The following is a 14,031-nucleotide window of genomic DNA, read 5'->3' as shown; positions in this document are numbered from 1 at the left end:
ATAGAGGAAAACTTTTAAAAAATTCTTTTAAATCTTATTTTTAGAAAGAAATCTACATGTATAGATACTGTCTTATGGAAGTATATTTGCAAAAGATAGGTGACAACATTATCATGTGCATGTATTATGGACATTTTCTCACTTTAGATAGACTGTCAGTTTTATTTTGCAGAAAACTGTACAATGTTTGATTTGTTTATGAGAACTCAAGAGAACTTTATAAACATGATAGGTAACATATTAGCACTTCTAAGAAACCACAGGAAACCACTTTGCAGAGTTATATCTCATCCTTTCTCCACCTCTACTCTTTGAAGTCAGTAAAGGTGAACAATCTAATGGATGTATTTAAGAAGAAGATTTAATAAGGTTGAGAGAAGAGCAAACCAGCTCTACTTTCTACTCTCTGTATACATCATTCTATTTTAAAATGCAACAAGAAGTATTAGCAAATTCAAATCTTGCTACCTCTGAGCCTAAAAGGAACCGAAAGCACGAATGCTAAAGGGATATTTTAAAAGAGCCATGGACAATGTAAATAAAAATCTAGAATATCATTGTCATGAAAATTTATAAACCGTTGTTAAAACAATGGGTAACATTTGTTATATCTTTATCTTTCTGTATTGGATTTTGAACTTTTAGTTCAAATTCTACATATTTATTACTTTGCTTGAAATGCAGAAACAAAATGAATGTAAACATCTTATAAATGAATGATCAAGAAAAAATGAGTTTTGCTAATGATTTATTCTGAGCAATAAAATCAAAACTTGTTATTTTAATTGATTAAGTCATAAAGAGTTCCTGCAGAAGTCAAATCTTGCTATTTGCACAGTCAGACAATTTCTGCTAATCCAGCAGTACTTAACAAATTCACATGTGGTTAGCTTGTCTTGCCATAGCTGTATATCACATTTCTGTGCTGCAAGCTGTGCAAAAAAAATCAATATGCCAAGTTTAACAAAAGGACAGGAAACATAATGTTCTTCTATATTTTCAATGAACCTCAAATGATTCTGCTGTTCATACTCAGTACAATTTATGGCAGAGAAATGTATTCTTCGATGAAGAAAAAACCTACAATGGAATGGATTATATAAATTCAGAGCTGAAGTTCTGCCTTATTCCATAATAACAATTTATTTAGAAGATTCTGACATTCTGATTCAATGTGCACAGTATAATCAGCTGTTCACAAGGCACATTTTTTTCTTGATGAAGGGTAAAGTATATTCTTTATACAAAAGAAATGTATACTATTTATGATAATAGTTTGACATACATGTTTAACTTAGGTTTTGGAGACTTTTTTTTCCTAATTTCTCTTTCATATGTGAAACATATGAGAGTAGCTACTGAACAAATGCTTTAAATAATGACACTAACAACAAAAAAAATACCAGTGCATTCTGAGAAATTGTATTGGTTAATTGATTCTAGATTTTTACATCTTCTTTTACTGCTGCAGAAGTACATTATGTGTGGATGTAGATTAGGATGAAAATGTTAAGAATGAGGTAGGAGTGGTCATGACCAGAGCGGTGCCACTTCTGCCTTCTCAACTCAGTCACGTGGAACTAAGTGTGGCAAAACAACCAGTAAGTTGGACTTCAGCCAAAGGATTCAGAACTGTCACTACAGTGCTTACCTCTGTTTTCGTTTTTTGAGTAAAGAGAGAACTGAATTTGGGATCCTTAAAAGGGCATATACATAGAAAATAAGAATGCAAAATAATATACATATAGAGAAATGCACTTACACATTTGGAAAATTAGTTGGTAATTTCTCTTCATTCCAATAAGCACTGGTAAATGGTTTAATAGCACTTAGCTGAGGATAGTATGTCACTGATCAGTGATAAATGTACAAACTGTTACATAAAATACTCAAGAGAATTGAACTTGCTCCAAATTTTCTATTAACATGTGATTTATAAGACAAATTTCATTCATAACTTGATGTGTCATTTAAAAGAGGATAGGTACAAATTTCCAATCAGTAAATAACAATGTAATGATGTTAAGTGTTGAACAAAATTAATGTTGTTATAAATGATCATTTCAGTATAGTTCATACTCCCATTTCAAAATAAAATATGGGTCAGAATAGTGGTAAGCTTTTGTATGGCTATTTGGGAAACCCAGTTCTTTGGCTAAAGAGTGCTTATTTAACTCTGTGTGAATAAGGAATTAGGAGGGAAAGGATTATGGATGATCAGATACCTAACTATCTAATATTTATAATGATGACAGAGCTAGAGAAATTTAATGATTAGACAAAAGCCACAGATTGGTTAGTGACTCTGATCTTTCTGTACTCAAATTGTGCTTTCATAGTCCTCTGCAATTATGCAATTAATATGTTCCTCAAAAAACAAAACAAAAATACAGAGTACTATCAATTAAGAAATTTCCTATGGATAAGATTTTTAGCACTTTCAATGAATTTTACCACTTTCAATGAATATATTCCTTCTGTTTTTACTGTTAAACTTTCTGTGCACTTTTTTTTAATCACATCTCAATGTGACTCCTAGGTCCTCTTCTTCTCTGCTCCTCCCTTTCTTGTTTGTTGACAGATGTGTGCAAAGCTATCCTGCTCATAAGCTGCTGTGATCATATTATTTCTTTGTAGGAACTACTTTTTAAATATCCTTCCTAAATCCAATTGAACATTTAAAAATATCCACCATCTATCTCCAAAAACTAGAAATTTAATTTGTTTTCCTACTTATTTTGTTCTTTTTTAAGTAAATCAGATAGAAATTCCTTTTGTTTCTCTTTCTAGCATTCTAAAAATTCATTCGGAGTCCTGCTCTTAAAAAAAATTCTTCCTTTCTCATTGTCCTTATGTTTACATTTTTGAGCATTTCAGAGTAGATTCCTTTCTATTCCAAAATTCAGCACCAGAAGATATGTGTACCATTTTGTTTCTTTCCATTATATACTGAGACTCATGTCTCTTCCTTTTCAAATCCTTTTCAGATACTAATTTAAGACTTATTTATTTATTTATTGTGGTACTGTGGATTGAACCCAAGGGTGCTTTACCACTGAACTACATTTCCAGCCCTTTACATTTTTAGATAAGTCTAGGGTAGTCTTGAACTTGTGATCCTTTGCCTCAGCCTCTCAGGTCATTGGGAGGATAGGCATGTGCCATCCTAGTTTATTTATGACTTCTTTGTAAAGCTCATCTAGTTGCGGAACTCCAGTCAATAGTTATATGCTATTACCATCATTTAATCTTCAATCCTATTTCCTCATGTCCTTTAAGAAACATAGAACCCTATAATTTTAGTAGACTAATTATAGAGATTCTTTTGTCTAATCTACCCAACATAAGAATTACCTCTATCAAATTCTTGAAAAGTGGCAGAGGGTATAGGTGTAGAGCTCTTGCCTAGCATGAACAAGACTCTGGGTTCAATCTGCAGCACCAAGGAAAAATAAAGTTCTGGAAGATGGTCATTAAGGCCTTATTTGAGCACTACACAAGATGAAAAGTTTGCCAGTTTGCAATGAAGCCTATTTCATTTCTTAAAACAATTCAGATATTATACTAACCCCATCTAATTTCCATAATCTGACATCAAAGTCCTTGTCTTTTAAAAAATCTCTCCCTTTATTATACCTTTATTTTAATGTGGTGCTGAGGATCAAACCACCATGCTAGGCAAGAACTCTTATCACTGAGCTATAACCACAGCTCCAAAGTCTTTGTCTTAATGTGTATTTAGAATGTCATATCTGGTTTAGGATTAGAACAAATATCATTAAGTAGGTCTTTGTGAGTTCCTTTGGTACCAAATCTTTAATGTGGATTCTATCTACTAGACCTCATGAGATGAGATACCCCCAATGGTACTAAATATTTAACAACATCTATAACAAACAAAGTCATATCATTAGATTTTTAAATGGATCATTAAATAAAAATCTTCAACTTGAGTTCTACAGTGTTAAAAAAAAAATGGCCTGCATAATAGTTTACTACCTTATGACAAGGTGGCTACTTGGTTAAGAGACTAGGACAAGCTTAAATGTTAATATATTAACTTTCATACAGAGAACCATATATCCAAGAGTCTTCATTTCTCTTACCGGAGAAAGCAGTGCTTCCAAGAATTTATATTTCAGGCACTTGTGACAATATTTGGATTTCTTCCTTTTTATTTTATGATTTATAGGGCCAAATACCATACTCATCACTTTTTCAATTTTTGATGCCTACATGAAATGGAAGCTGTAACTACAATCTTACCTATATATGTTATACTTTTGAAATAAACATAATGAAAACCATTATATTTAATGTCAATATACACCAAAGCCCTGTGGTGAATGAAAGGCATAATTTTGGAAGAAGTAAATAAATAAATAAATGAAAAATCTGATCTATTTCAATGGTAAAATCTTGAAATTAAGCAAATGTGCAAACTCCTGGACTAGTTTAACTCTAAGATTTGTTTAAAGGGTAGGTTTTAATTTGATAGGTTTGGATAGGGGAAGGTGAGAAGCAGAGGGGTGGAACCTGGTGAGGCAGCTCTGTAAGATGAATTGCTGTCAGGGTGAAGCAGCTGGTTACAGTAATAGCTAGAAACCAAAAGTGTTACAGGCTTTGAAGTCAGTTCAGCTTTGATGTCTTACTCTCACAGTTAATCATAAGATAGTGTAGAAGGAGAAAAAAGGACTTTCCAATTCTGTCCTTGGTGCCATTGCACAAAAAATGTTAGCATGAAAAATTTTTCGATCAGTGTGTGAACTTTAGTAGCATCTCCTTTTTATTTGTAAAAAGTTTTAGATTATTGATGAGTATTAAAATTCCTTATTAGTTTGGGGTAAGCAAAAAGATTCTTAAATTTGTTATTAGAACATATTGTTATTAGAACAAAATTGTATTGGGCATGGTAGCATATGCCCATAATCCCAGTGATTTGGGAGGCTGAGGCAGGATGATTGCAAGTTTGATGCCAGTCTGTCCGCTTAGTGAGATACTGGTAGAGCCCTCCAGGGTTCAATTCCTAGTACTGGGGAGGGGACAGGGAGAAGAATAATATGTAAATCAATCAATAAGGGCACATATTAATGATGTCTTGGGTTTGTTACTATGCTAGGTGTTATATACATTAAGTTATATAGATGTGGTTCCCATCCTTGAGGAATTTATTAACTTAGGACTGATTAATTTGCTGTAGGCAGTTAAAAATTCACAGGAAGCAGGCATGGTAAGCATGTCTGTAATCCCAGCAACCTGGGAAGCTGAGGCAGGAGGACAGCAAATTTGAGGCCAGCTGGTGCAACTTATTAAGACCTTGTCTCAAAATAAAAGCAAAAAGAGTTGGTGGTGTAATTCTTTGGTAAAGCACCCCTGGGTTCAATCCCCAGAGTTGGGTAAAAAAAAAAAAAAAAAAACAACCATAGGAAATGAGCCACAGACATCATCTAGTCCAACACTGAGGCCCAGAGCAGGTGACTTATTTTGAAAATGAAAACTCTGACTGTCACATACACACACATTAAATAAACAGTGGAAATGAAGGAATACAAACATCTTATGAATTCTTGACTAAAAAGAAAAAAATTAGGGGAATTTCATGTTTAGATAGAACATTACTTCCCCAACTTCAGTTATTTTGCAACACTTTCACATATTCATATGCACAGACTACCAGGACTATTAAAATATACAGAATTTCCTTTGTTCCACCCCCATCTCTTTAGAATGGTACTGGGGATTGAACCCAGGCCTTGCATAGGCTTGACAAGAGCTCTGCCACTTAGCTATAACCCTAATCCCCCAGCATTTTCTTTATAACAATTTACTTTCTCTATATTCCCAGTTCCAATCCATAATATAATGGGTTTACACCATTAAATGATTTTTATGTGTATTCACACCTTTTCCTAATACATATTAGAATAAAAAAACTATTAAAACAAAAAACAGTTCATCCAAGAATCACATGAGGAATATGTATAAAATAGTGAGATGGAAGATTCACTGAAGTTTAAGAGAAACTTGAATAGAAGAAACATTAAAGAGAAGAAAACATTCTAATTATCTCTTGTGGTATTTAAATGAGAACTATGGATTTTACATCTGTGCTTTTAAAATGTTCAAATGTCCATGGGTCCAGAAACCTGGGATGATGTACATTTTAAATATTTTTTTCTTTGGGGTTGTATGGTTGATGCTTATAACTTTAAAACTTTATTTAGTTATTGGAACCTGTCCCAGTTTAATTTTTAGACAATAAATAATGTGGGTTTAATTTTTTATAATATATTGTGGGTTTAATTTTTTATAATATATTTTCTATAATATATATAATAGCCATGATAGTCTAAGACTAAGGTGGTAATATAAAAAGTTTCTTTTGATTCTTTCTAAATAGTGCTGTCTTGTTGCCTGTTGCTTTGAAAGAAAAAAAAATTGTAGTTTTTCTAGATGGAAACTAAAGAAAAAATCATAACATGCATGACTTTTATGGGAAAAGGAAAAGAATGATTAAAGCTCTATGGCATTCTTCTTGTTTATGTGTTGGTATCACATACTGAGATGAAGAAGAAGCCAAAGCCAGATACTAGAAGAGGGGTAAAATACATCTCAGGAAAATAAAAGTTTATTCCTCTGTTCAATTCTTATCATTTAAGTGCATTAGAGTTGACTGTAAACATAAGCAAAAGCCACTGGTGGGCAATTAAATTTGAAGAAGTAGCCCATAAAAAGTGGAATATTTAGTGTGTATTAGAATCAGTTATATAACATCTGATTTAGTAGCTAAATTTTAAGTGTTCCTCTTATAATACATATTAAATGTTCGCAACAAATCATTTTCTATAATATAGCAAAGGGATAATTTCAATGTAGTTTAAGACTGGTAGGACAAGAACATTAAAGCAAATTAAAGTGTAATCTTTCTCCTGTATTAAAAAGTTGAAAATCTGTAGGCACTCGTAACAAGAAATTTAAAATGAATTTGCCATTCCTAAAGTCATCTCACTAGACAGGAAAGAGGAACTTGGCATGTGACCAATAAATTATGAGAGAGCAACACCTTGGGGTTAGAGGGCACTGATGACTTCAACAAACCTCACCAACTAAGGCAACAGATTAAGCTGGGGTGTAAGATGCCCTACAACCTTAACCTGTTAATACCTTCAAATTCTTAAGAGTGACCTTCAGTCTGCTCTCTCATATTAGTTGTTAGTCACACTAATTACAGCTTAGTGGGTATTGTTGGTACCACTCTTCCCCCAGAAGACATGTAGAGAAAGGTTATCGCTAGTAGCTTCAAATAACTTCAGCCAAATTCTGTTGTGCACATTAGGAGCACTTACTTCTAGTTTTGAATGGGTCTTTTATAAACATCAAAGGAAAGACACTAAAAGAAATGAGTGTTCGTGGACTCTATAAAGCATTTCATAAAGGACGCTGTAAAAATAAAAACACTACCTAACCCTGTGATTATAACTTTAGAATGGTTTAAAAAATGTAATATATTTTTTGTTTATCTTCAACATATAGAGACTAGTGATTACAAATATAAAGAGTTAGTTATACTTTAAACATGTTAGTAAAGTAAAAACATTAGCCCATGAAATCCTTTCAGAATTTATGGTTTTTAAAAGAGGATAATGAAATTTCTATCATGATCTTTTAGAACTGTTTTAAATTCCACATTTACATTAATGTTAACCTAAGAATATATGGAGTTGGGCATAGGATTCCAAAGCCCATTTACAAAGATTCAAATACCATCTGTGAAGTTGCAGTAAATTACTCTGTAACATTAATCTTTAAACAAGGCACTAAATCAGAACAGAAACATACCAAAGAGATTTAGAACAAGAAAATTATAACTGAATTATCAAGATTAATATAAATAGTTTTACACATAAGGATTGTAGGTTCTCAATAGAAAATTGTTTTTTCTTTGAAAGAAATATTTTATCAAGTTTCTTTTAAATCTTAAATTATTAATATCTAAATGACATGGGGTTTATTTTCCTACATACAAAAAACAGACAAGATAATTGACAATAGTGAAAACATGGTAAATGGAATTATTAACCTGAGGGTACTCCTGGTTAAGAAACTCCTGGAGTTGTGGCTCAGCAGTAGAGCAATCGTCAAGCGTGTGCGAGGTCCTGGGTTTGATCCCCAGCACCACATAAAAATAAATAAATAAAGTAAAGGTATTGTGTTCAACTACAACTAAAAAAATATATAACAACAAAATCTGATTTTACAAAACAGGTACATTAGGGAATAATTATTAATTTATCAACATTATAAAAAGAAACCTGGCTTTATAAAAGAAAATTCTTAAACCAAACCTAATGTTCTTAAAGATGTTGACCAACAGAAATTTGACTTAAGTGAAACTCTTTGGGAAAATAAAAGCCTATAAAAGTCAATTAGGGTATCATGTGTCATTAAATCCAAGAACCATTGATTTTAGGAGTCGTCATAATTTTTTGTGCCACTTAGAAAGAAAAAATAATGCCAATTAAGCCTGACATAATGCTTTGTTATAACACTGATTGAAAGATGTATTCAAACTTTAGCTGATTAAAGTTGTCTTGTAATCAATGAAATTCAATATTTTATAATAAATTGACCTGTCCATCAATATATCTAATGAATAAGTTGTTTTTGTGAAAGCAATCCAATTTTGAAATATAGTCACTACATGATATTTAAATAACTTTTTGTTATACAATAAAACATTAAAATGACATTGATCAAACATTTTATACCTTGTCTGAAGATAGGGGAGGAGAAAGAATAGTGGATACACTGTTATTTCAATGTAATTTGACTAATTTACAAATTAATTAATACCCCTACTTCTTTTCAAAAGGGATTTAAAGCAGACTACAAAGAGATCATACACATACATTCAGGAAATGAAAAACAGAAAATCAAAACTGGGGGAAAAAACAAAACAGAGGAGTCCTTTAACAAAGTACCTATATTATTTTATTTAGATATAAAAATAACTTGTGAGTAATAAAATAAGTTCTATATTTTTAGTCTTTATAGTAATTAAAAAAACAATACAATTATCTGGACATCTTAGGGATTATTTTGCCTGAAGCATAGGGAACAAATGTGCTTACAAATACAAGAACCCTGGCTAATCCCCCCAAATCTTTATAAAACACATTATTATGATCTACCATTATTTGTTAAAAATATACCAAATGCAAGTATAATCAAGAGAGACACTGAACACTGGGAAACTCAATATTTTAGTAAATATTCCTTGAAAAGATTAATCTGGTTGTAAAGAAGGATTAATATGAAGAAATAATGAACAAAGTCTCTGTATGTCAAAACTGGCCTATGGAATGGATGCCAATAAGTTATCTTAGAATATAGGTGGGCAGATGAGTGGGCTTTACCTCAGGGTGTGCAGGTACAGCTGAAATGAAAACTGTTAAGTAGATTTTCCATATAGAAGGCCTCGGGCTTCATTTGGTAATTAGCAAATACAAAAAAAAGTAACTTAGGGTACTGTGCTAATATTTAGCTCTATTTCAGAATCCCAGATTCAAATACCAGCTGAAGAATCAGTTTCAACGCTTAAAATATAGGATCTTGTATTTAGATATCTCACACTTTTTCTTCTCTCTGAGATCTGACTGTGTCACATAGATTAAATTTTCCAAGAAACTCACACAAGAACAAGGCGAGAAGCACTCCTCTTCAACTCTCCATAGTCTTCACTAGGCTGTTAATTACAGTGCCATGCTCATCCCTAACTCTTATAGATATGGGTACTGACTAAGGTTGGCCAATCACAGCCGATCCTAATATTCAATCTCTTTGACTTTAGTGATATTTGATTGCTAGGTTAGAGAAATGGTTGCTTCTATAGGAGCTGAATAGGAGATGCTACAACTGCTTAGTAGCTACTCTCTCATTCTGTGTGAAAAAAGCTCTGTATTTAAGAAAGAAAAATCAGGCCAACAGGTGAAGAAGAATAGAGAAGGAGAGGGAAAGGAAGTTTTGATGAGAGGGTTTGAGACACAGAATCTACCAGTAATTTTTTTGTACTACAGATTGAGCCCAGGGGCACTTTATCACTAAGCTACATCCCCAGCCCTTTTAAGTTGTTTATTTCAAGACAGAGTCTTGTTAAGTTGCTAAGGCTGGTCTCAAACTTTCAAGCGTCTTGCCTCAGCCAACCAAGTCACAGGGATTACAGGTGTGTATCACTGGATCCAGCTGTTTTTGTTTTGTTTTCTAAGAAACTTATATTGGGGTCATGTAACTCAAAATGAAGAGAGAGTCTGTACTAATTGAAAAGAGTACATTGTACCCAATTTCTTTTTAAATTCCCATAAAATCTGAGTTTGATATTCATATATGTATGTTTGAATTCACTTGTATATATTTGAATCTGTAGAATACTTACAAAATGCATTTAATTTTTTGTAGTTGTAAATGGACATAATGATTTTGTTTATTTTTATGTGGTTCTGAGGATCCAACCCAGAGCCTCGCATATGCTAGGCAAGTGTTCTGCCACTGAGCTACCCTAGCCCCAACCCACAAAATGCATTTTAATAGTGGCATATTAAATGTTAATATGTGTTTAAAGGTAAGATGTTTCTGGATTATCCATGTAAATGCTATTGATAACTAAAAATGGTAAGAGGATCAAAATAATTCATATTCAGTTTTATAATACTTTAAATAATAAAGTATGAGGGCAGTCGGAGAGGAGTTTATTCTCCTGATTGTTTTTCTTGGCACAATTAAAAATTGTTTGCATTTGTTGAGAATAGTAGTTTGGTATTTGGATCAAATGGCATATAAAATGTACTGGGAAACAAGGTAATACTGGTCTATAATTATGGTTTTATTATGGATAATTCCCTAAATAAATGATATACTCATATACAAATGAGAGGTAAGTATAGCAATATCTCTGGGGCAAGGAGGATGGCATTGGACAACTAATGGTGTAGTAAATAATTTTCCAAAATGAATTTTCATATTGCTTAAAGTTTAAAACATAAACTAAAGAGCTAGATGGAAAAAAATTCATCTGGCATTATGATCCATATGAGCTATATTCTACCTCAAGTTATAGATAACTCCAAAAAAATCTGAGAGTTCTCAGAATATTACTTGTCTTTGTTTTCTAGATATTTTTATTAAATCCAACCTAACTAACTTTAAGGAATCTTAAGTTATCAGGTTATATACCTTCTGGCTATTCTCTGTTGGTGGTAAGGGTCTGAAAAGGCAATTGTCCTGGGGAATGCACTAAACCTGAGCCTTCAGTAGACCTCTCAAAATTATTCGCCTAACATGTTTCATTATATATACTTTAGGGATTCTCAGAAGTAATAAATATTCATAAGAAATAGTTCTATCATGAATGGATAAAGAAAATGTGATACATATATGCAAGGATGTATTATTCAACCCAAAAGAACATGTTTCATTTTATATATACTTTGGGGATTCTCAGAAGTAATAAATATTCTTAAGAAATAGTTCTACCATGAATGGATAAAGAAAATGTGATATATATATATATATATATGCAATGGTGTATTATTCAACCATAAAGAAGAATAAAATCCTGTCATTAGCAGCAAAATGGACAGATCTGGAGGACATTACTTTAGGGGATATAAACCAGACACAGAAAGACATGTACCACATGTTCTCACATATGTGGAAGGTAAAAGAAATTGAACTGAAAGTAGAATAGTGATTGCTAAAGATTGGAAAGGACACAGAGTGGAAAAAGGGAGGCTGATGGGACAGTGCATGATCTATGTGTGTACAGAAATATCACACTAAATCCAATTAATATAAACAATATATGATAACAAAAAAGAAATAATTTGTGTTAAAAGGTGTCACTTGTATTTAAAGACAAAGCATGACACCAAGACTTATGTGTTTACTGATGGACTCTGATACTTATTTGGGGAAAATAAATCTTCAAATTCAACATGAATATTAAAGACTAATTTTTAGAAGGTCTTGTAAGGATAAACATGTGATTTAAGGCACTGCAATATTTACAGATTGGAGCAATATTGGACTTATTTATAATAACCCTAGATCTGTAATAGTTTCCTCATTACACACTCACATACTCTCTCTCTCTCTCTCTCTCTCTCTCACACACACACACACACACACAAACACACACACACACAAATGTTCTATATGCTTTGACTAGTCTTTTCAATTGGTTCTCATAAAAATTTTTTCTTGAGTCATTCTCAGAATGACTATGTATAGAAATATATCAATCATTTTTTATTTCATGTTAGAATAAAACAGAGATGAATTAATTTCTACCTGAAGTCAACTGTTTGGTATGTGAATTTATTGATACCTAGTCTATCTCCATTACCACACTAGGCATTCTTTCATATAATGAGCTATGGGACAGAAACAGCATGATTATGTTCCATTAGTGGGAGCAGAACTTCTAATCAGATATGCATTTTTTTGCAAACAAAGGCAACTAGGCTTCTATGTAACTCACTGTTTTTGGTGCCTGATTTTTTTTTCAATTACCAAACCTTTGCCAGTGGCTTCTTTATTATATTATAATATACTTTTCTGATGAACAGGTTTTTTTTTCTTTTTTTTTAAATCAAAAGCCTGATGGAGAAAATTGACTCTTGAGAAGAACAGGCCAATGGATCTGCTAAATCATGAACTTCTCTGGATTCAGTGATTTGTTGTGCCAAGGTAAACCATAAGGAAGCTTCATGTCATACTGAATTATTTTAGTTCCTAAAAGAAAGGCCTTCAGAACCTTAGAACTTAGTATTATGACCTTGTCTATCTGATATAAGTCAATATAAGAACTGGTCGCATGAAAATGATCTTGGTTTAAAATAACAACATCAATATTGTTCAATGTCTTTTAAAATTATATATGTGTGTACCTATGTATATTAATCTTTCAATTTAATGTCAAAATATTTCTCCTAATGCATTTTGGAAGTTTCACATAATTATGTACTGGAAACTATATAACTTTTGACTTGGCTGTCAAGAGTTTTAACACAACATTTAACTCTCAGTGGCAATAACTCATCACAGCCTAGATTTCAGTCAAACATCTTCCATTTTTCCTCCCATTCCTGATGTCTGGTCTTCTCTCTTTCTTCTCATTCCCTCTACTTAACAACTCCTAGTTATCCTTTAAGACTTAGCTCAAGTGCTCTCTGCCCTTAAGAATGTTCCCATATATCCCTTGCTGAGGTTATCTGCCCCTTTCTGTGTGCTGGTCCTTTGTCCTTTCCTCCTAACAGTGGTCACTTGAATAAGTGATGCTTGATTTTCTCCTTTCCTCTATTTGGCTTATGTGCTTCCTATTTAAATACCTACTCCTTAACAGGTACTTTTTAGGTATTTGGTCACTAAGGAAGATATACAGAATACAATGTTACTACTTATGAGAATGTGAATAGGTAGAACCTGGAGAAAGAGCAGGAGTGGGTTTGGGGCCAGAGAAAGTAAGTCTGGAAAATGGCCCAAAACTGCTATTCTATTTCCATTTTGCCTACCATGTTCTATAAAATTACCAATGGTCTATGTAACTTATATTTTGCATAACACATTTAAAATATAAATATAAATATAACATATATGCATGTTTTTAAATGAATAACATAAGTGTGAAATCAAAGCATTATTTATATATAGTTCAAAATTTAACATTTATAAGAATATTATCAATATAAAACATGTATAGTTGGATTAACATAACATATGTATATTATGATTAGGACAGGTAGCGTTTTATATGATGAGTCTGAGAATGCATATGGGGGTAAACATGTTAAAATTTTGTAAGATATTCTATGAATGAATGGAGTCATTACTGTCCTCATTAAAACAATGGCTGAAATCTATACTTGCCTTTTAGTAGAAAGTGGTATTCATTTATATGTGGTTTTATTTCAACTGATGTATCACTGGATCAACTGTGAGAAAATATTTAAATCTCACAAATTCAAGCACCTTCTG

The 14,031-nt window shown here is 32.3% G+C and overlaps 1 protein-coding gene across 10 annotated transcripts in view; it reads right to left on the bottom strand.

Annotated features, from left to right (window-relative positions):
• Positions 1-14,031, bottom strand: part of Arb2a (ARB2 cotranscriptional regulator A) — a 460,304-nt gene that overhangs the window by 89,624 nt on the left and 356,649 nt on the right. For 2 of the 10 annotated variants that reach the window (XM_076857014.2, XM_076857017.2), the window contains one exon: positions 959-1,080. The exons of the other annotated variants lie outside the window; for them this stretch is intronic. In XM_076857014.2, coding sequence (XP_076713129.1) covers positions 1,043-1,080 — 38 coding nt within the window. In that variant the 3' untranslated portion in view covers positions 959-1,042. Of the gene's footprint in view, positions 1-958; positions 1,081-14,031 lie in introns of those variants that run through there. 10 annotated transcript variants of the gene reach the window in all.

This window comes from Callospermophilus lateralis, chromosome 5 (genome assembly GCF_048772815.1).
Source record: "Callospermophilus lateralis isolate mCalLat2 chromosome 5, mCalLat2.hap1, whole genome shotgun sequence".
Lineage (NCBI taxonomy): Eukaryota > Metazoa > Chordata > Mammalia > Rodentia > Sciuridae > Callospermophilus > Callospermophilus lateralis.
Note: the sequence above shows the minus strand (reverse complement) of the source record. Positions and strands in the feature narration are given on the sequence as shown.